The 22,646-nt window shown below is 48.8% G+C and overlaps 1 protein-coding gene across 1 annotated transcript; it reads left to right on the forward strand.

The window, feature by feature from the left end:
* The first annotated feature begins 1,349 nt into the window (after positions 1-1,349).
* CLRN3 (clarin 3) lies at positions 1,350-15,491 on the forward strand. The gene is made up of 3 exons (XM_060641205.3): positions 1,350-1,774; positions 8,105-8,284; positions 13,524-15,491. The coding sequence occupies exons 1-3, from the start codon at positions 1,546-1,548 to the stop codon at positions 13,802-13,804; spliced, it is 690 nt and encodes a 229-aa protein (XP_060497188.3). The 5' UTR covers positions 1,350-1,545; the 3' UTR covers positions 13,805-15,491.
* The last annotated feature ends 7,155 nt before the right edge of the window (positions 15,492-22,646 follow it).

The following is a 22,646-nucleotide window of genomic DNA, read 5'->3' on the forward strand; positions in this document are numbered from 1 at the left end:
GATACAAAATTATGTTCAGAAAACGGGCTAAAAGGAAATTCTGTCCCACCCCTTAACATTCTGAAGTTGTAATTTTAAAATTCTGAAATTCTGTCCCATCCCTTAAAAATGTAGTCAAAATAAATAGACTTAATTGGGGGGAAAAAAAACCAGTTTTCCCGATACTGTGCAATGCTGTGAAGCTCAAGTAAAGCGTGCCATTCGCTGTGTGAAGAGGGGGTGGTCAGATCACTGCAAATTTTTCTAATGAGCAGCTGGGCAGCAAAAAGCAACAGCTTCGGTAAAAGTTCACGTGCTCTGATTCACTTCCAGAAATCTAAGCCAGGAGATACCCAGAGATATAGACAAGATTTATGTAGAAGGATGTTCATGCACGGTATAAATATATGTATATATATTGGCCATCGTGAATTAAAAACTGAAACAGCATACGTGTCCACGATAGTGGAGTATTTGTTTTTGTGTCTCCAATAATTCACTTAACCAATATGGGCTGAGTCTGCTCTTTGACAGACCCTGGGGTCTAGTGTTGAGCAAAACAAATACGTCCCGAGTCCTGAAGCCCCCACAGCCCAGTTCCTCTCAGGAGAAAGACAGACAACCGACTCGTTCCACCACAAACAAGTTTGGTGCTATTCAGAATAGCACTGGGCACGAATGTGCCTACACAATATTACTTTGTAATAAGAGAGCACAATAAAAAAGAGGAAGACAGACACGTTGTGGACATCTTTTTATTATCTCGAGAAGTGATCTGCTTGCAGCGTGGGGGAGTGTCTCTGAGAGACAGAAAGGAACATTGGTAAACCATTAGTTGCTTAACAGGGAGGATGGATAGGTGGCAGAAAGCCCTAATGCCAGAATGTTCAGAACCATTTCCATCAGAGCACGCGAGACAAATAAAGATGTACCTTCTCAAGTTATAATTTAATTAACGTGCAAATATAGTCTAGTTTGGAAGAGGAAATTTCAAACGTGCACCTCTCTAGCAAAGTCAAAAACTAAGGAGCTTGTAAACTTTTCTCTTTTCGTTCCATAGAGCCTTTAGCAAAGACTTAATCTTCTTAGGGTTCTTTTTGAACTGTTGTTAGGGTCAAGTCCTTAACCAGTAAAGCAAGTCTATGTTGTTGGCTGCTAGAATCAGCAACATTTTTGAAGGACAGATCCACATTTTTTTAGGGATTCTAGTCCTGTCCTGACATGGTAGGCTGAACTTGCTTCGAGGGCACATGGCAAAGAGTTATAAATTAATTGTGTGATCCAGGAAGTCCTTAGGAAGACCATGCCTAGCCCTTGTTTCCACTGGTTGGCTGTAACCATAGCAACCCCTTACTCCAGACCAAAGTTCAGGTGCTGTAAATCTTTATGGCCATGTTCATAGTCCAATGGTCCTTGGTATATTCCTTCCTATGAAGAGCAAGCTTTCATATTTTATAAGAAGCATTCGACTCCATTTCTAAATACTGGACTCCAAGTGGGTCCAAAATTATTATCAAAAGACCTTTGATATTTTTTTAACCTTAGGACCCCTACTTTCCGGAGAAGATGCCTACGAAGAAGAAAACACTGATGTTTTTATCCAGCTTCTTTACAAGCTTCGGGTCATTCATCGTAGTCTGCTCCATGCTTGGGACTCAAGAATGGGTCAGCAGTCAAATTGCCATCAGTGACTCGTCTTCAAACGGTAGTCTTGTTATCACCTATGGACTTTTTCAAGGCAAGAGTCACCAAGAATTCAGTCATGGACTTGAGGAATCACAAAAAGGCTTTGAAGGTAAACGATAAATTAATCTGAATGGGGTGCAGTGAGACTGTGTTAGCTGGGTAAGACCAAAGTCATCCTCCTTATGGGCCAAAGAACTGTTCAAAAATGGTCTCCTTGTAAGCGTTGAGATGGCTTGCAGGTATGAAAATATATCTTTAATTTTGAAACTTCACCACACTATTGTTTTAGCTTCCTCGGTTCTGGTTGTATCTATGAGCACCGTGGTCCACACAATTCTGGCAGAGGCGAGGTGTAAGTGATATCACCAAGTCTACTGACAAGTAACTAATTAATTAAATATATGTAGCAGGAATATGGTATCCAACATAGGAGGGTAGTAGGAAAAGTGTGTGTATGGATGGTGGATTTTTAGATGGGGTGACAGTCCCTGTCCAGAACTTCGTTAGTGGCAAGGAAAAACTAAAGTGGAAAATGTGATCAGGTTCTCCTTCCTAGATCTCCAGTTCATTTCTTTAATCTACTCGAATTTGAATTTTTACCTCCAAAACATCTCATTTTTGTCGGACCTGGTACTAAATTTCTGTTAATTCTATTAATTGCATATTTTGTAGGAATGCCCCATTTTTTTTCTGATTTCTTATATCGTAATGCTCTCCTCTCTTCATGGGTGGAACACAAAAATTCACTGAGAATGCTAAGTTGAATTCAGCTACCTATTGGACTTTTGAAGATTGAACATATACCACTACGTTTTCAAAAATTAAGAGCGGTCTTTGTAACTTATTCAGCACCTTGACCTTGCATTAAACAGTGTGGCATACAGGTAGACAGGCATTATCAGCCCGTTACAGTCATTACCTCTTGACTTGTAAATGTGCACGGTTTTCTATCTCGTACAAATGTAATATTTAGTTTGAGTTGGAGCCTTAGACTCAAGCCTTTAGTCTGAGTTTGAGCAACGTGGTTGTATTTCCAAGTTATAGAATTTGTCTTTTAAGACATTAGCAAAAGCAACGTCTCCTCCAGCCTGGCAGTAATGCCACCTCCCTCCCCGTCCCCCCCTCCAGCCCTGACCTCAGCTTCTCAGGGAAAGGAGGAATATTCCCTTTGCGGCACCCAGAAGCTAAACTTTCCAAGATTCAGTCACACATTCAGAATGTGCATAGCATTTTCAAAACCAGAATGTGTCATAGTTCCTGAATCTCCAGACACATTTAAAATTTTTTAAAATATGTGATAGCAGCCTGCGAATTTTTTGATTTTCATGCTGTGTCTGTTTGGAATCAGTCGGCTCCAATTTGAGAGACGTGGCTTCAGGGACAGCCCTGCTTCCCTGTGTTAGGGAACCTCAGAGGCCGCAAGGGTAGGTCCCGGCCTGGCTCTGCAGCCCCGTGTGAGGGAAGTGGGCACCATGGAGTGGAGAGGGCAGGGGTGGGCGTAGGCTGGGACAATCCTGAAGGCTCAGGGCCCACATTTGCCTTTGCTTTTCCTGGCTCTCTGCTTTTACTCTGTTACTGCAGAGCCGGGTTCCAATGTTGTGAAGTCACTGCCAGCCTCTAGGTGCCATAGAAGATAAACCATGTCCTGATCAGTGAAGGTACACAGTTCAGCTGCTCCAGCTCAGGTCTGCTAAGGGCTCCCCAGAGCCTATGGGGGCTTCCTTGCTGATGGTTTTTACAACCCTTGAACTTGGAGTACTCAACATTTCTCCAAGATAGGGAAACGTCATGTAACTAGGACATATATCGTGGTGTTCAGCCGCTGCAGACCCAGGGATGTTTTCCCTGGAGAGCAGAATTGGAGACTGAGGAAGGGGTGCTGCTCTGCTGGTTTCTCATGACCACCTGGGGCTCATCTCAAATCAGCAACCAATCATCGGTGGTATAATAGTATCTGTATAGATGCCACTTCCTTCTCCGGCAGCGAAGGGCTAACCTCTCCATTTAATAAGATGTCAACCATGCCAGCTTCTTGGCCTGAAGATCTCCAAAGAATAGTTACTATTGCCAAGCTCTGCTATATTTCTGCATGGGATTGAACATATCGTGCCGACGGGGGCTGTAGATTTGGAAATGACAGCACAGCATAAAGGGACAATGGCTGATATCCACATGCCAGAAGAATCCAGCCACCAATATGTCAACTGGTGGGGGAAATATTCAGCCAAACCTGGAAAGCAAACTCTCCAATGTGTCGCTAGATTATTTGGGCAGCTCAGCCTGACCAGGACATCTCCTAGCTTCTTCTAGTGGTCTCCAGGTTTGTTCAATATCCAGATGAAGAGTTACAGGCCCTGTGTCTACCAGTAAGCACCTGGCTTTTGCTACTCCAAAAGTTCTGGATATTGAATGTCAGTCCAAAACACGTCCCTGAGCAGCTGCTTCATGAGGGAGGGGCGGGGATATGAGAGGCGTCGCACACGGCTGCTGGCCTTGGTCAACTCACCATAGCTTCTATCTAGAGAAAGGCCCCCATCGGTTAAATCAGGTGGTGCAGGTTGCTATGAGAGCAAGGGAGAATCTCACCCAGTCTGCAATCTTCCCCCACCCAAAACAACAACAACAAACAAACAAACAAACAAACAAACAACTGGCCCACCAGTCTCTTTTCTCCACCTACCCAGTTTGTTCTCAGGGGACCCAAAATTGCACTATTGGCCCAAGCTACCAATAAATAGAAAAAGTAAATCCGCTGCAAAAATCAATGAATCGCAAGGAGATGAACAAAAGAGGCTTATTTCTTCCTTAATACTCCTACTCGCCTATATACATCTATGCTTTTCCAAGGACGAGCAACTTGTTACTTGTCCCCAGAGACATGACCACGCTGGGTGATGGAGCATAAGGGTGGAAAATGCCCTCCTTCTCTCCCCGAGAGAACCCAGATACATTTCCCAGAGGCTCGACATGCCAGCTGGGACTTTTTGGAAGATCTCAAAGGCCCAGCTTGTTAGGGGTATGCTGTGGTCCACGGGCTGAGGCGTCCACCAGGCCAGGCTCCCTGATGACCAGGTGTTTGAGGAGCGGGTGGTGGCGGTTCCCACCCACCCACAAAGCCACTGGCTCTCCCCTGAGTTCTGAGGACTTCTAGAAAACCAGAGCTAGAAGGACCAGATGGCTAGTGGGTCCCGAAGGGTTAAATCTCCATGCACAGAAAGCCCGGATGTCCAGATGACCCATTTCTGCACACTGCCCGCGGCCCCCAGCACATTTCTGCCTCCCAGCTGTGGGGGCCATGGCCTCTTTCCTGAGGTTGCCAGAATCTGGGCAATTAGTTCCAATTGTGAGGTGGTTTTCCTGATTCCAACGCTTGGCCCTGAAAAGGAAGAGAAAAGAACGGAATGTATTTGCTAATTTTGTAGGCAGGGAGCAGCTGTCAGATGCTATGGGGGTTTATTCTATTTCGTTCTTGCTAACTTTCCCCAAATTTCCAGCTTCCATTGTCTGAGTTCTGAGCAAGGAGGGGGCTGGGAGATATAGCTGTCATACCTGCGTGGCAGGATATTCAGAGGCTGAACTAGAATTTTAAAATACGGCAGTTAAAATTAAGATAAATTGCTACATCAGTACAAAGAAAAGTCTGAGTCAGTAGGCTCCAAATTGACTCCCTTTTGAAAAATCATGTCTGTTAGATCTTACCAAGAGTCTAAAACAAAGCCTAACCTGTCACTTTGTAGTTTACTCTGAACAAGAGGAATGTTCACCATTTGCAAACGTACATCCATTTACGGCATTTACTAAGTGTATAAAGCAGAAATATTCTCCAGGGCACTTCAGAGATGGCATTTTCCCCACACTGAAATGTCTTATTTTCTAGTTAAGTATCCAAATTATTTCTTATTGGCTAAACACCGAGTTTGGTCCCCAGCACATTTCTGATTAGACCTTCGAGCTTCCTCCTTGGTGTCCAGGGAGGAGCAATGCTTCCTTGTGGTGACGGCTGGAAACTCTCCAGACCCTGCACCGCTGAAGACGTGTGTCCTTCTTCCCGTTTTTGTCCTACTCCTGCTCTGGTGTCGTCATCCACCAGTTCCAAAGCAGGTGTGTGCTACCCGAGAGCAATGAAAATCTCAGCCTGAGCTCAGGGCCCTCAGAACAGCCCGACCCCAGTGGCTGCCCTGGAGGGCGTGTGGTGCCCGGAGGGCAGGTGGCCATCGGACCCTGGCCGTCCCCACCCAGGCAATCGGCGGTGGCGGGAAGGACCACATTTTTAGTTTAACCTGTGTCATTAGATTTCTTACCTGGGATGCGTCACACAGAGAGCGGTGCTAAGGACTTGGCCCTGCCCGTGGGTCATTAGCAGAAGTCCAGGTACCGCTGGGCACAAGGGGACTGGCCGTGTGGGAGGTGAACTTTGCTCTCAGGCCCGCCTCTCACCGAGGAGCAAAATGTTCTCCAGCCAAGGGCGGTGACGTCATCGTGTCTATGTCGCTGGGCTGCCCTCTGTGCTCTCTTCTGCCCTCTGTGCTCCCCCACAGGGCTCCCAGGGCTGCACGGGGCAGTATCCAAGTCTCTGCTCTTGTTTTCGCCAGTTTAGTTTCTGCAGCCTCTCTCTGTCCACTGTCTGGTGACAGGAAGTCGGTCTCCCTCCTAGAGGACGGCTGATTAACAGCCACAAATCTGAATTCACAATGTAGATGTTCGGACCCCGGGAGAGCTGTGCCTTCTGGCCAGCGTGTTTTGAAGCTTGGAGTCAGAGTAAAGTGTGTACAGAGCTGGGGTCAGGCTGGCAGGAGCTTTGGAATCATGCCTGACAAAGAACATTCCGGAGACACGGGCTGTCAATCACACTGGGGTTTCGATCTCTCTTCAAATACCTGAAAGGCTGCCAGGCAGAGCGGAGCAAGGGTATTCTGTGTTGCTCCAGAGGAAGCATCAGGACTCTGGGCAGAGTCCTGGAGATACGCATCTGGGCACAGCACGATGAAGAGATTTCGAATAATGGAGGCGACACGGTGATGAGAAGGAGACACCTTGCAAAGAGAGGGCCCCTTGCTGCTAGGACGCTCCTCCCTGGTGCACACAAGGCCCTGGGGCTCCTGTTCTTTGAAGCATTGGGACCAGAGATAGAGATAAGGGGCCCCCCGAGCCCTGGGACAAGGGATCTTTCCTGGCCCTTCTGGTTTCTGTTCTTTAAAGCTGCTCTGTGGTGAGGCTGTGAGTGGCTCTCTGCTCTATCCCAGGGGCCTGAGAAACAGGAAGGGAAAGAAGAAGGCTTTTACTTTCTCTTACCAGCCCCCTAGTCACGGTTCTTACATCTGGCAACTCCCAAGGATTTTGTTAGTGTGTTACTAGGAGCTCGGAAATCTTTTTCCCCGATTATTTTTTTCTGTACGTCGCCGTGGCTTTCACAGAACATCTTGGTAAACCCTTTAGTCAATGTGGTGGCAGTCACCAGGGCCCCAAAACGCACCGGTAGCCTTTGGAGACATTCTGTAAGTGCCTGGCTGGGGTTACAGGTAAGCGTGGGGACACACGCCTCCGGTCACCGGTCGTTTGGTGTCGTAAACAGAGGAGCGAGCAGAGGAAGCAGGGACACGGGGAGGGTGGCTGCTTGCGGTTAGAAACAGCAGGATGGCAAAAGCAGGAACTGATGGCTAGGGGCCCAGGGCATCTGTGTTTCGGACACGAGTGCGTATTTATGTCTGGAGCCCCTCTGCACGTAAGAGATACGCGCGTTTTATAAAATGCTGTCAGGACCCAGAGGAATTCAGCTCGGAGAGAATTCTGATGGTTCACCCGAGGTCCACCCTCCACATGCATTCGAGCCACGTGGGCCCTGGGTCCTCTCCGGCTCCGGGGAAGTGAAGTCGGGAAGTGTGGAGACACCTCACTTGTCCACACAGCAGTCATCTGCCGGTCTCCAGGGCCAACTACCTGGTCACCATCAGCTCCTCTCCTCCTGGCCTTCTCTGTAACGGGCCGACCTCCGAAATCTCAGCCTCTACCAGATCCTCTCTGTCACAGGTTTTCAGAGTGGCCTCCCATAAGTTCCCCCAAGTGGAAGCATCGTAGTGCTCCGAGCGGGGGGGAACACTGTCCGTGATGATGTGGAAATTTCCATGGCAGGTGTCTGAGGCCACAACGCACTGAGGAGGGCCGTCCAGCCCTGTAGCGGCTGTATCGAGGAGGGCACCCTCTTTCCTCTGGGAAATTGAAATCGGGACGGTCCTGTGGTTACACACATTCAGGGGGGGCCTGAGCATCGTGAGGCCCCGCCCCTTCCTGCTCCCGCACCCCGAGATGCCCCCTGCAACTCCTAACCCCGGTGCCCAAGCGGATGGAGTCCAAGAGCCCCCCGGGTGGCGGGGAGCGGCCCTCCAGTCCGCGGGGCTGGGGTTTGCATTTTGCGCTCCGTGCTGACCCAACGCTGCTTTAGTTCTAGAGAAGTTGAACAATTCTTCCCGAAGAACGCTGCACCTGATGGCCGTCCTGCTGCTGGTGCTCAGCCTGTGCACGTCGCTGCTGAGTTCCGGGTTCACCTTGTACAACAGCATCAGCAACCCCTACCAGACGTTCCTGGGGCCCGTGGGCGTGTACACCTGGAGCGGCCTTGCTGGTGAGTGTCCCCGGGAGCACCCGGCGCTCAGCTGGGAGGCACGTCCTCGGCGTCTCTGCGTCTCTGGCTTTGGCACACACAGGAGCCCACGTGGCCACCGCCGGGCTGTAGAAACTGAGGAGACCCAGTAGGTGCCAAGCTGCGTGCTGCGGCCTGGGCTCTCCTTCTGCCCATCTGCAGCGTCGTTAAGCATCCTGGGAAATAAAATGGTTTTGAATGCACCGGTGAGAGGCAAGGGGCCAGAGGAGGGCAGGGTGTGACGTGTTAAAATGCGTAACAGATGCCAGTCTCTGCTCTCGAGTGTAGAACGTAAGGAGTTAAACATGATGCTTCTAAGTCCACAAAACGTTCATCTGTGACAACAAAACTCCTGTAGCGTGTTTAACTCCAAGTGGGGTTCCGTGTAAGGTATAGAGGTGCACACACACACACACACACACACACACATTCATACACACACAAGTGACAAACACACATACATACACAAGTGTGCACACGCATGCACATACCTACATGGATATGCACACACATGCATACTTACACAGTTGTGTGCACACACACATACACAGGTGCGCACACACACACATACATACATCGGTGCGCACACACGCACTATAGGTGTGCACACACACAAATGTATACACATATATGCACACAAGCACATACTTCTACATGCATACATGTGCACGTATGATCACACACATACGCCCATGTGCATGCATGCACACCCACACATATGCACACATCTAAACACATACACACAGATGTGCACACACACAGAAGTGCATGCATGCATACACAGATGCACATACACAAACATGTACACACGCACACACGTACACACAGTCACACACACACACACACACTTATTTACTCTCCTTCTCACCTCCAAGTAACAACAGTCAATGTGGGCTAGAACCCAAACATGACACCTCTGTATGGCTGTGCCACAGAGAACCGCAAAGAAGGTCGTTTAGAGGATCTGGGGCCAACACCCTTCTTGCGGGTGATGTGTGAGCCCCGGTTGATTCTGTGCAGTGTGACTGGCTTATTTTACTTGTTTATTGGTCCAGGCTGGGGTGGGGGGGTGCAGCGCAGATGGGAAGTGCATCCCAGCTTGAGTCACAGCGTGTGTGGCTCTCGCTGGGTTTTCGCCAGGCTCTGCAGCTGCCGTAAATGCCCAAAGGCCTGCTCAGTGGGGGGCCTCGTTGCCCTCGCCAGGTGGCCAGGCTTCTGCTTTCTCTCTCTCTCCACCATGAAAACCTGATCTCGAGAAAGGATCTGAAGAAGTCTGTCCTCCCCTTGGGAGGACTCTGGACGTGGTTTCATCTAAGTTCTAGGTAGTGCATTTTAACCCCGGGCCCAGAACTTTCCAGCACAGGAAGGGTGGTCTGGTATCAGGAAGCCCCAAGGAGGACTCGGGGCTGCTTCCTTCTGTCCTTCTGTGAGAGGCCATCCTTGCACAGGCCGGATTCAGGTGGCGGGAAGAGGTCCCCGGGTCTCTGAGCTGTGGCTCTCAGCAGTGGTGTGCTGGAGAAGAACAGGGCTCTTGGGGGGCGGGGAGGGGGGGGCGGGGAAGGACGCCCTGGCTGGAGCCCAGGCAGCTCCAAGTGGTAAGGACACTTCTGCCTTCTTCACACTAATAGTTGAGGAGAGCCAGCCCCAGACGGCATGAAACAGGGGAAATCCATGCAGCTCGACGCTCACAAATGGGATGCTCTTAAGAGTGCCATTCATAATCGGCAAGCCAGGCCAGAGGCGGGAACCAGGAACGCCTGTACGGCCACACTGCATACCCACCCCTCGGCTCTGAGGATTGGGGTTGGGCTGCTTTAGCCACATTCATGCATGACTTGCCCTTTCCTTTCTCCCTGTGGTTGTATTACCTGGTGGTAAAAACAAGCCAACCCCCCGAGTTAAAGGGCATCCGCCGTGGGCCAGGCCCCACAGCGCTGTGGAATGAGTGTTCCTGCATCAGCTTTCCCCAAGAGTCATGCTAAGGGACTCACTTACAAACTCAGATATCCTCACCCAAAGGCCAGGCTTCCTTTCCCCAAGCTCTTTCTACCACTACAACTCACCTCAGTCAAACCAAGGGCAGGGCCCATTGGCACTCTTTGCCAGGGTAAAAAAAAAAAAAAAAAAAAAAAAAGGATTCTTTTAATTTTTGCTCAGGTAATTAAGAAACTAAAAAAGGTGGTGGCTTCAGGTGCAGCTGGATTCTGGGTCTCGACCCACGCCCTCAGAACAGATGCCTTGCAGGTTGCTTCTCTCTTGATTTTCCCAGTGTTCTCTCTGATGTTAAGCAGCACACAGGTCCCCTTAAAGTCAGGATGTTGGCCAACAACCCCTTTCTTCTGAAAGGACTTCTTTTCCCCCAAATCTGACTCTCCCTGGAATTGTCCTTCCCCGGCCCTGGAACAGCCTCCATGGAGTTGAACTCACTGGCTGACTCAGCCAACGGCTGGGGCGCCTGACCCCTTGGAGCGGGGGCTGGGGGCGTCTTCAAGAGGGAAATAAGGAGCTAGTGTCAGAGGAAGATTGGATACGGGGTCGTAGGGACAAGACGGGACGATGTCGCCACTCTACAGCCTGCAGGCCTCAAAGCCCATTGCCTCGTAGACCCTGTTTCTGCAAAGCTGGAGCTTTAGGCTCTGTCTCCACAGTTGAGTATGCACTGGCTCTTTACATGGAGGAGGCCGATGCATGTTTGTGGAAGAAAACAAGGAAAACACCAGGCCGGCGGCCTTCCCCTCAACCCCTCCATCCCCACCTACTTGTAACAACAAAGCTTTGTCTGACGGGGAGAGAGTCGCGTGGCGTTCCTTTCCCGGCTTGGGGCAAGTTCGAACACACAGAAGAGTCTGCGGGGGAGGCAGGAAAACAGTCTGAGATGATATCCGTGTGTCAGGAGGAGGTCTGCATTCTGGCAGAGGTCACAGGGAGAGCTTTGTGGCGTTGGGCTTTGAGTCTGGCCTCCTCTGAACGCCTCCCGTGACTTCTTGATCCCAGAGCTCTGAGAAGCCAGGCTTTTGCCCCAGGTTTGCCTCTGGGGACTCCCGATCGTCTTCACATAGGCTTGGGCTGTGCGGAAGGTAGTGAAAACTCCTTTTCCGTGAGTCTCCACCTGCAGTCACCTCCCAGGCTCCTATGTCCCCTGACCCCAGCCTGCCCTTAGCACCACGCCGGCCCAGCATGGCCCAGCCCTGACCATAGCGGGTATAACCATAGGAGAATGTTGGAGCCTGACAGAACTCTCCAGATTGTCTTCCCCCACACATTTGATCCTCAGCCAAGGAACCCAGAGAGCAGAAAGTGATGTGACAGGTCCCACGGCCTGAGGGTGACGGGCCAGGACTGGCGACAGTGTCCTGAGCCTTCGGGAGATCCCCCTTCTACCTCGGGGCTCCCTTTATCCCTCTGTGAATCCCCTGTCCCCGAAGGCTGGAGAGGAGACAAGGAGAGGCATCTCCTTCATACAGGGGCTCACGTCAGCACCTGTCTGCAACAGCCCCTCCCAGTTCAAACCAAAGCCAGCACGTTCCATCGAATGAAAAAATGTGTTAACCCTGTGTTCACCCCGCCCCTTTGTGACTAAGCTTTCATAAGAACTTTCACAAGAGCGCAATGAAGGCTAATTGGAGTGTGAGACGCACAGAGCATCAGAGGAGAGGGCTCTCAGATGTACAAATTATTGAGCAGTAAAACCGTCACACTGAGGATGAAGGTCTGCCATCGGGGAGAGTCAGAGCACTCTTCTCACACAAAAGCCCGCAAGCTAGAGCCTTTGGAGGCTTGGGGAAAGTCCCCGGGTGTGGGCTGCAGCCAGGACACGTCGACCGCTCCCCCCAAGTCTGTCGAGTGTTGGGTACATGTTCCCAGAGATGTGCAAACGCCACCTCCGTCGGCCTTGGAACGTTGCATCAGTTCAGAGAGAACCCCGTGCCCTTTGGCCGTCACCCCGTCCCCACTCCCAGCCCAGCCCTAGTTCAACCAACCATGAATCTGAATCTTCTCTTTGCCTGTAGCTGACCCCCTCTGGAAGGCTAGGAAAGAGGTCCAGGGAAGTGCACAAATCACCCGGGGCCAGGAGGCCGGAGCCCGGGAATCCACTTCTCTCTGACCCCAGGACTCTGTTCTCCATGGGGGCCAAGGTGGCTGTCCAGAGTCAATACCAAGGCACATTCTCCAGGGGAGGACATTATGAAGAATAAAAAAGGGACGATAAGACAACCAAAACATTCTAAAATGAGTTTATGGGGTGCCTGGGTGGCTCAGATCGGCTAAGCGCCTGACTCTTGCTTTCGGCTCAGGTCATTATCTCACGGTTTTGTGAATTCGAGCCCCACGTCGGGCTCCAAGCTGACAGTGCAGAACCCGCTTTGGATTCTCTGTCTCCTCCTCTCTCTGCCCTTCCCCGACTTGCACTCCTCTGTCTCTTTCAAAATAAATAAATAAACTTTAAACAGAATAAAAATAAAATAAAATGAGTTTAGTGAGAAGACCCTTCCCAGTGAATCGCCACACTCCATTGTGTGCAGAATGAAAGTCTAGCCTCCGAGCCAGTGTCTGGGGCTCCCTGCGGTGATCTCCTCCTCTGATATTCAGTGCTCAGGACCCTCGGAGCGGCTCCCCATCAGTGGGGTCCTCTCTCACAGTCCCAGCTGCTCTGAGCTCACTGTCCCCCGGGTGGGTTTGTGTAGGCCGTGTCTTCTGCTTGCAATGCTGTGTCCTCCCAGCCTCTTTGTATCCTTGTCATCTATCCAGACCTCTCTAGAAAGCTTCCTGCTGACTCTCCTGTCTCCTCATTCCCCAGTTCATTCAGCACAGCTCTGTGTGCACTGGGAGGGGCCACGTGACGTGCCCTCAGCGGAGCAGACCCTTCGGGAAGGGCTTGAGCTGCGTGTTTGCCCTTGGCCGGATGCTGCCTGCACCGTCTTTAGCGTCCCGCGCCTAGGATCTAGCTCGTCTCTTACATTTCTTTTACACCCTAACACCTAGAAGACCGTCACCTAGCCATCCCATAAATGCCCACAGAGCACGTGTTCCATTGAGAAAGAAAGTGACATGTTATATCTAAGTGATGAATCACTCAATTCTGCTCCTGAAACCATTATTATGCTGTATGGTAACTAACATGGATTTAAATTTAAAAAAAAGAAAAGAAAGGAAGGAAGCAACATGAGAAAAATGCATCACAACACTTCGTATTGTTCATGAACCTGAATCTTCTTTCCAGCGTTGTTCGTTTTCCTGACCATGATACTGTTCGTGGCCAACACACAATCCAATCATCTCTCGGAAGAGCTGGCCCAGATGCTGTACCCGCTGTATCCAACAACCACCTACAGAGGAACGACCCACAGCTACGGTTACTCGTTTTGGCTCACGCTCCTCGTCATTCTTCTAAGTGCTGTCACCGTGGTCATCATCGTTTTCTACCAGAAGGCCAGGCACCAGCGGAAACAGGAGCAGAGAAAGCCAATGGAATACGCTCCCAGAGATGGAATTTTATTCTGAGCTCTATGTTACGTTGTCTCGTCATTATGTCTAGTCTGTTGTACGTAAGCCCCCGAGAGGTTACTGGCTAGCTTGTCTGGACAATCCGCATGGTTAAGGGCAGCCCTGGTTGGCTGTCACTTTGTGATAGTTTTGTATCTCGTGACGCTCCCTAAACGATGTGCCCTTGACCAGGTTTCTTCCCTCTAGGGTGGGGAAGAGGAAAGGGAAATGTCTGTAGGCCATGCAGCGTTCAAAGCAGTAGAATGATTCCAAGACCATGGATCCTTCCAGCCCGGTCTCACTCCCTAAGATAATAAAGGTTTGTGGTACACACCTTTACTTTAAGTAGTTCAAAGCACTTTAGCACCTAGGATCTCCTCCTCAGGAGGGACCAGGTATTTTTTATTCCACTGTCTGAACAAAGACTTTCAGGTACAGAGGGATTCAGAACTCATCTTTCCAGGACCAGGTGTTGGAGGCAAAAGGTGGGTGAGACTTTGGGGTAAATTCCCTGGTCCCCGGGACCCCTAGTTGCTGACATAATTCAAAACCAGTGGCGGGAAGGAGTATTGATATATGACCTGCAAACCCATTTTTGAGGCGGCAGGGTGCAGTTTTTATATGGAAGAGACTAGGAAGTGAGAAGATTAAGAAAGACAAAAATTATAGCCCTGCAGCCTTCACACTAGGGAAGCTAAATGTATTTTTGGTCTAGAAGGATTGTGGTGAATTAGTCAAAACGAAAATGTCACATTGCAACAAGTTCTGGTAACCGACCCTTTGCCATTGACACAGTCTGGTTGCCTGGATGGGAGTGTGTCAGCCCCAGCAGAATCCGGCCCAGCCAGAGGCCAATAAATGGCTTAGAGCGCCGTGGCTTGCCGGCATTCCCCGAGTCGAGGCCAGGGCAGACGCGGAACACAGATGCTGGTTTGCCCTCTAGAACAGGTGGATGGAATCGATTCACAGTCTCATGAGAACACAACAGGCAACTAGGAAATTTTTGGAGAGCTCCCAAATGGATTAGACCTACTTTGCCAGTACGATATTCTTCCAGAACATCCCTTTGAGGATCTTTTGAGCTTGAATATCCCACTAGTCAGTCAGAGTGAACACGGACAGGATTCTGAAATAATAACTCTGTCATGTCTTGACGTAACCAAAGCCAAACAGAGCAGAAGTCTCTCGGTGTAGTTTACAAAATGTCGTGTCTTTGGACGGAAAGATATATCCTTTATGAAGCTATTAGGGATTCTTGACCTTCTTGTCTACTATTTTTTCACAATCTGTCTTAGAAATAATATTTTTTCATTCAAGAAACATGAATTGAATACCTGTGATGTGATCAGTCCTGTGCCAACCGGGATACCTGCCCCCCACGGAGCTTACTGTTGAGAAGTCAAGACAGACATTGCAAAAGCAGGTGTTACATTCCACTTAAAACAGGTACTTAGTCACAAAACTGTGCTCATTCTCTGAAAAGTCAGTTCTCTATAACCACCCACCCCCAAAGTCAAGGTTACTCCAATAAATTAACTTGTGCAACTTTGAGCGCATTAAAAATATGATTCTCAACAGTGAAAATGTTCTAAATTCTTTGAAGCTAAAAACATTTATGTTCTTTGAAGGTTTAATTTTATACCAGAGTGTGATAATGCAGGCAAGTCATGGAAGAGAAAACAGATAAGGGTAACAAATCCATGCAAATGGGGTTAGTGCAAAGGACATTATAGGATATAAAGACTGCATTTATTCCTCTCAACGTTTGAGCAGAGCCTGGTTTCGTTAGGGGACAAAGTATCTCAATCCTTAAATCGCAGATGACCTATGAGGAACCATTCAAAACAGGAATCTAGTACAGGGAACTAGCTTGCACAATTCTGGAGATAAAGAGCATGGCTCTCCCACTGTGTCTGAGGTAGAAGGTAATGAAACTGTGTGTGTGTTCTTTAGAAATCTTCTTAAGGAAGAACAGAGTTTGCAGACCACTCTTGGACATAGACGTAATTCGCTGTTCTAAAATCACTTAACATTGGGGCGCCTGGATGGCTCAGTCGGTTGAGCGTCCAACTTCGGCTCAGGTCATGATCTCACGGTCTGTGAGTTCGAGCCCCACGTCAGGCTCTGTGCTGACAGCTCAGAGCTTGGAGCCTGCTTTGGATTCTGTGTCTCCCTCTCTCTCTGACCCTCCCCCGTTCTGCTCTGTCTCTCTCTGTCTCAAAAATAAATAAACATTAAAAAAAATAAAATTAAATTTAAAAAAATACAATAAAATCACTTAACAAATGTGCATCACGTCTGTTGTAATGGACCCACATGAAACACTATGGAGGGCTGAGCTATTCTACGGAATTGGAATGTTTCAGCGGTCATGATACGAGCCCCTAATTAACCCGTGTGGTCCTGTTAGGATGAGCTAGATGGCAAGGTTTGTCCACATTTGCAAAAATAAAAAAGTCACGCAGAATATTGTGCTCCTCCATTTTATAAGAACATAGGGTCCACGATGATAATTTTAGGGAAATTAATACTTTGCACTAATGTCAAAGTGATGAGGCTCCCCTCCCCCTCCCCAGTGAGTTGTTTGCAAAGCACTCTGGGAGGCAGGGATAACCTCCAGGTAGGCTCTGCTATCATTATTCTAATTTTATTTGATTATCTCAACAAACCCTGTGGATCAGGCAGCGCAGGAAAAATGGTCTCCTTGGACGTGACACTTTTCAGGGTCCACAGTGTTCTTACAGCCAGCCCCACATGGCCACGCAATACCGGTGTTCCCATAAGTGACACGCGGCCGTGCGGGCAGACAGATCGGCAGCCTTCTCGGCCTCCGGGAGAACCTGGGAGCCTGCAGATTCTGTGAAGGACAGGCAGGCACTGAGCGTACTTCCTGAGTAAGCTGGGCTGCCTGCATATCGCCCAACGTCTTTCGCTGACACCTGCCCCAGAATGTAGACGGGCGGCCAGTCTGAACGAGGCATCGCATGTGTGGGAGGGAGGGGCTCACAAGCAGGAACCTTCCTCATTCTGAAACTGCAGCACAGAGACTGGTCCTTGGTCCCTGAGCCACACTCAGGGTGCCCTCCTGACCCCGGAACCCAGAACCCCCAGGGGCCATGGGCAGGCGAGTCCTTCAGTCGGCGTGAAAGGCGGGTCCCTCCATGGCAGCCCTCTTCCCCGTCCTCACCCCCACACCCCCAGCACCCAGAGCGAGGAGACACAGTCAGAGGCCCTGTGTCTCAACTGCTCTGGCATCTCGTAGCTGACCCAGTGACACCCCCTCCTGAGCTTCTGTTTCCTCGTGACTAAAAAATAAAATACAAATAGCAGAAATGACCATCAGTGTAGGATTGAGCAGGGAGGTTCTGGCATCAGGCTGCCTGGGGCTGGAGAAGTTACTTAATCTCAGGGAGCCTCATTCCAATCATCTGTGAAATGGGATGACGATCGATACCCAGGATCTGCTCTCAGTTTGTGGGAGGAGCCCTGACAAGGTGTGCAAAGGGCTCCTGGCGGCCATCCTCCTCCTTCGCAGAAACCTGCCGTGTGTAAAAACTGTAATAAAGACTAAAGGTGAGATCATGAGCTACTGTGGGCCACATCAATCCTTTTGCTTTGTAAATGAGCAAGGAACAGACACCTGAGACCCAGGAGGTTAATGAACTTGACCAAGCATCCAAAGCCGGCAAGTGGCAAAGGAGAAGTCAAAGCAGCACTCAGACACTTACTCTTTTTTTTAACCTGTTTCTGACTCAGTTCCATAAACGCTGTTTGCCTCAGGCGGCTGGCACAGGCCTGGGGCTTGGGGGCACAGAGACAAAAGTTCGAAAGGAGCGTGGTGTCCACAGAGAGTGTGGCCTTCTGGGTGTGCCTGTCACCTTTCACGGCACGTGTGAGGCTCACGGTGGGTCTCGTTCACTCGGAACAAGCAGGAGCGGCTTGCTCAAGCAAAGGCACCCGGTTTGTTTCACAGAAAACCTTCAGCCCGGCTGGGTGCTGACCTAAGCTGGAGAGGGTGGGGTCTCGGCGACAGGACCTGCCCACACATGCCCAGAGAAGGTGGCACATCCTGTGACCAAGGGACTTTGTGCTCCTTAAAATAGAAAGAAGGCCGGGTTACTCATGGTGACCCGGGTCACTGGCTTACCAAGGCTGCTCTCGAGCAGGAACTGAGGTATGAGTGACGTCTGACGCGTTACCTGCCTGCCCGAGCGGGCCGGCCCCAAAGGATGCTGAGGATTATTCCTGTCCCTCATGCTCTTCCCGCGTTGTGTCCTCACTCTGCCCAGAGACCACTGGAGTTTCAGATGACCACCCAGTTCCTTCCACCATGCGTTTGCATTTGGGTCAGGCTTCAGGCCATGAAAGTTTTATTTGCAAAATGTTAAGTTGTTTAGTAAAAAAAAGAGAAATTGAGACAGAAGTCTATTGTGTTTTAAGACTATTTGTTTGGAACAAACTACTTTGCAAATGAACACTCCTCCCAATTCCTACCTCACTCCTGACCAAGAGGGTTAGGCTTTTTTAAATGTTTATTTATTTTGAGAGACAGAGAGAGAGAGAGAGAGAGAGAGAGAAGGAGCAGGGAGGGGCAGAGAGAGAAGGAGACACAGAATCCGAAGCAGGCTCCAAGCCCTGAGCTGTCAGCATAGAGCCGGATGTGGGGCTCGAACCCACGGACCATGAGATCACGACCTGAGCTGAAGTTGGATGTTTAATCGACTGAGGCACCCAGGTGCCCCCAAGGGTTAGACTTCTCATGTTTAACCGGGACCCTTTGTGAAACGCTCTGCTCATCTGATTACGTTGAAGCACCCTACTTCCACAAAATGTTCAGCTCATAAATCAATTTTCCAGAAGGAGGAGTTTCTGCTTTTCTGGTTCCGGGCACCGCAGTGGTGGCTGGGCTGTGGTCCTCGTGGCTTTGCCAAGAGCAGTGGCCACGGCTACCATTACCTCAGTGTGCCATCTCCTAAATGCTCTGCAGGAGGCTTCCCTGGATCCTCGCGGCCAAAGTCTGGGTTGGTGTATGATTAATCCCACTTTTTAGGCAAGTGACTGAGGCTTAGATTGGTTAGATAGCCTGTCTGCCATACCACACAAGGGAGAGGCTGAGCAGACCTTCCATCGCAGACCATCAGCCCAGGTCTTCGGAGAGGCACAGAGTGGGACCGATAATCTTACGGTAACACCACGCGTGTTTTTTAAAGGGTTGGAAGAGGTCTCAAGGGCAAATCCAAGCATTAGACCTTGGCCTCCATGGGCGCCCCCCAGGCATGTGGCATTTGGGATTAACTGAGTTTGCTAGATTCTCAAAGTGTCTAATTGGGTAATCGTTCACCTTTTGATTAAGAACGTAACTATTTTCACACACCGTGTGTTATCTTTATGTACTTAAGATAAGACTAACCTCTTGATGGCCCTATCACAATGGTGAGTGGGGATTAAGTACTCCATCAAAGGTAGGGCAGAAAGCACAGGCTTCGGTCTCAGTGAATACAAAGTGCACAAATGTCTACTGAGTGCTTAGTCTACTTAGCACACAAAGCAGGAGCACAGAACGCAACAATGTGCCCCAGACATGCAGCTTCCCATGCAGCTAGGCAGGTAGGCAAGTGGAAGACAAGGCGGTTTTTGAAGCAGTCCTCCGGGTTCTGTGGGAGCATCCCGAAGGAGAACCTGAAGGCTTCCTTGAGAAAGACACGGCTTTAGCTCCTCTCTAAACCCTGTGACCTTAAGCAAGGACAGCAATAGACCTTAGAGGGGATCTAACGCGACCCACCGGTCACACGTTGGAGTAAAGGAACCTCAAATATAGTGAGCTAAGGCACGGCTTCCTTGTCTCTGCTTCCTCACTTGAAACATAAAAATAAAAGGGTAGGAGAAGATTTGGGAACCTCTAAATTCTTTTCTTTTCCTTCTTAATTTCGCGGAGTTGATTTCTTGAAGAAGCATTTACGTAAACACCAAATGCGATCAGGTCAAATTTTCAAGTATGGAGGACCCGTGGAATAAGTGTGTTCCAGAGAATGTTCCTATAAAGTTTTATTTCCATGCTTTTATTCCACAAGGGATATAACGAGCTTACTCTGTGGGGATCCTACTTTGCTGCACAGTGTTGTTGAAACATTTTCCTCAGCTTTTGCTTAACAAAAGCAAATGGATGAATGATGACACTGGATAGGATGTAAAAAGTTCATTTCATGCTCCAGAATGGGGGGGGGGGGGTTAAGCTAAAACAGCCTATTTTCCAGACTCTTCCTTCAGTTTTCACTTATACTTAGGTGACAAAGAGCCAGTGGTACATGTGCCGTTGAGGCAATTCCAGGGTTATCCCCGTGGGAGCTGCACGGCTTTTTACTGAGGATCCCAACCCAGGACGTCTCATATCCTGCGCTAAATGCAGCTCCTTGGCAAGACTTTCATAGCTATTCTCCGACCCTAGTCAACCAATGCCACATCGACTGATAAATTGCTGACTTCAGTATCACCCAATGTAAATTGTCTAGCTTAACACCTTCATGAAGATGTGTCCATTATGGACTCGTTCAATCAAATCAAAACTTGTAAAGAATTTTGATAGCGGGATAGATGATTCATCACCCTTTGAGAACATTGTAGAGGTTGATGGCATTGAAGTGGCACCACGGCCACAAATCAGGAGGCCTCAGGTCTATTAGTCTCAGGACCATGTGGCACCACATGGTGTCTCTAATGATTAAAGACCCTGAAAAATTTTTGTTCATTTGGGCTGATTCTGCCAATATGTACCACATTAGAAACTAAAATTATGAGTATTCACAATAAAATGTATTTACTTATTTAAAGATAACTAAACATATTACAGGCTAATAAAACATTTTAATGAAAAATATGAAAAATTTTAAACCAAAAAGTGTGAATCTCATCAATATTTGGCTTAAAGAAAGACAGCTGGATTCTCGTGTCTGCTCTGTCTTCCATCTGTCATGATAAGTTGTTTAAAAAATTTTTTTATTGTTTATTTATTTTTGAGAGAGAAAAAGACGGAGCATGAGTGGGAGGAAGGGGCAGAGAGAGAGGGAGACACAGAATCAGAAGCAGGCTCCAGGCTCTGAGCTGTCAGCACAGAGCCCGGCATGGAACTCAAACCTACAAACCGCGAGACCATGACCTGAGCTGAAGTCGGACACTTAACCAACTGAGCCACCCAGGTATCCCATGATAAGTTGTTTTAAATCCAACCACCCATAGAGATATAGTCAGAAAAGGGAGGAGCATTTTTTAATAATTTTTTTAATGTTTGTTTATTTTTGAGAGAGAGAACATGAGCAGGGGAGGGGCAGAGAGAGAAGGAGACACAGAATCCGAAGCAGGCTCCAGGCTCTGAGCTGTCAGCACAGCTCGAACCCACAAACCACGAGATCGTGACCTGAGCAGAAGTCTGACACTTAACCAACTGAGCCACCCAGGCACCCCAAGGGAGGAGCGCTTTAATGGTCTTTTTAGAAAACCATAGATATTCTCCTATGACACTACACCAAAACTTGACAAAGTGTCATTGCTTAAAGGTCAGTTGTGATGTGAAATCGGAAACTATGTGAGTGAATTGTTCTCTGTTACATTAACACATTGTATCAGTCTCTTATGCTGTGACGGGACCTTTCACCCATGTGTGGCTTTGGAACATCAAATATTGGTCGCTTAAAAAATACTGGTTCCCTGAATTGGGCAGATCTTCCCAAAGTTGATGATAAATTCATTACAAACATTGAAAATTCACCTTCGTGAATACTGCCCCCAGTCTCGTCAGAAAAGGCGGCACGTATCGGGGAGCCGGGGAGCTCGGGATGGCAGATATTGCAAGTTTTCCAGAATTCCAATCTTCACTCGAAAGCTCACATTTTATCATTGGCAACAAATACTGTCAGTTGTTTTCCTTGAAGTGACAGACTCACTTTATTCCTTTTTGAGAAAATGTTGCCAAATACTCCATGCTGAATAACCATAGTTGGTTTGTCATTCTTCCAAATGAAAATGGAGTTCACGAAAAAGACAGCAGAGCTCACGATTCAACCAATCCCACGGTGCCGTTCCCGGAGACGACCACGCACTTCAGCACGCAGCGCACAGGCTGTAAGCACGTCTTTGTTTCGATCAAAGGTGGTCCTAACGAAAACTGGCCTTTTCTTCCCCACTGCCAACCTGTGGTGGTGAAGACCACAGGACACCCAGTGCTGTTTGAGGCATACACCTTGGTTTGTGCTAAGTTGTAAGCAATTTTACCCACCGTTGCTTTCCCACCATCAGCCCAAGCATCGACTGGCTCAGTAGAAATGGCAAATAACATCTTAGTGTTGTAATGAAAGTGGTCCTGACCTCGCAGACCTCCCGCGGGGGTCTCAGGAACCGCCAGGAATCTGGGATCACCCTTTATATTTCCCGTCAAAACCCTGCCACTTGAGAATAAGTGAGCTGGACAAAACATATTAAGGAAGGGCCACACACCTGATTTGGGTCTTTCCATCGATGAGGTTTCAGTGTAGGATTGATTTCCAGGAGCTGAAAGGGCTCTGGATCTTTAAGAAAATCTTCTGTTTAGTTTGTTACTGTCCAATTCCCAGCAGGTAAGCATCTTTGGGCCTTTGGGCAAAGACCCTTTCCCTAAAGGGTGATCCGTGGAGAGCAGTCAAGAATTCAAGTTAGTTTGATGACTCAGAGTTTATATGTCCATGAAACAAGGATTTGGATAGTTGGTCACTGACTTAGAGAAAATCAACTCATCATTTCATGAGTTCTCAACAAGGGAGTTGGAAGTCAACATTTCCAGTGGGTCAGGTGTTCGTCGAGTCTGTGGGTGGGTCTGCCTCCAGGATGTTGT

Source organism: Panthera onca, chromosome D2 (assembly GCF_046562875.1).
Source record: "Panthera onca isolate mPanOnc1 chromosome D2, mPanOnc1 haplotype 2, whole genome shotgun sequence".
Classification (NCBI taxonomy): domain Eukaryota; kingdom Metazoa; phylum Chordata; class Mammalia; order Carnivora; family Felidae; genus Panthera; species Panthera onca.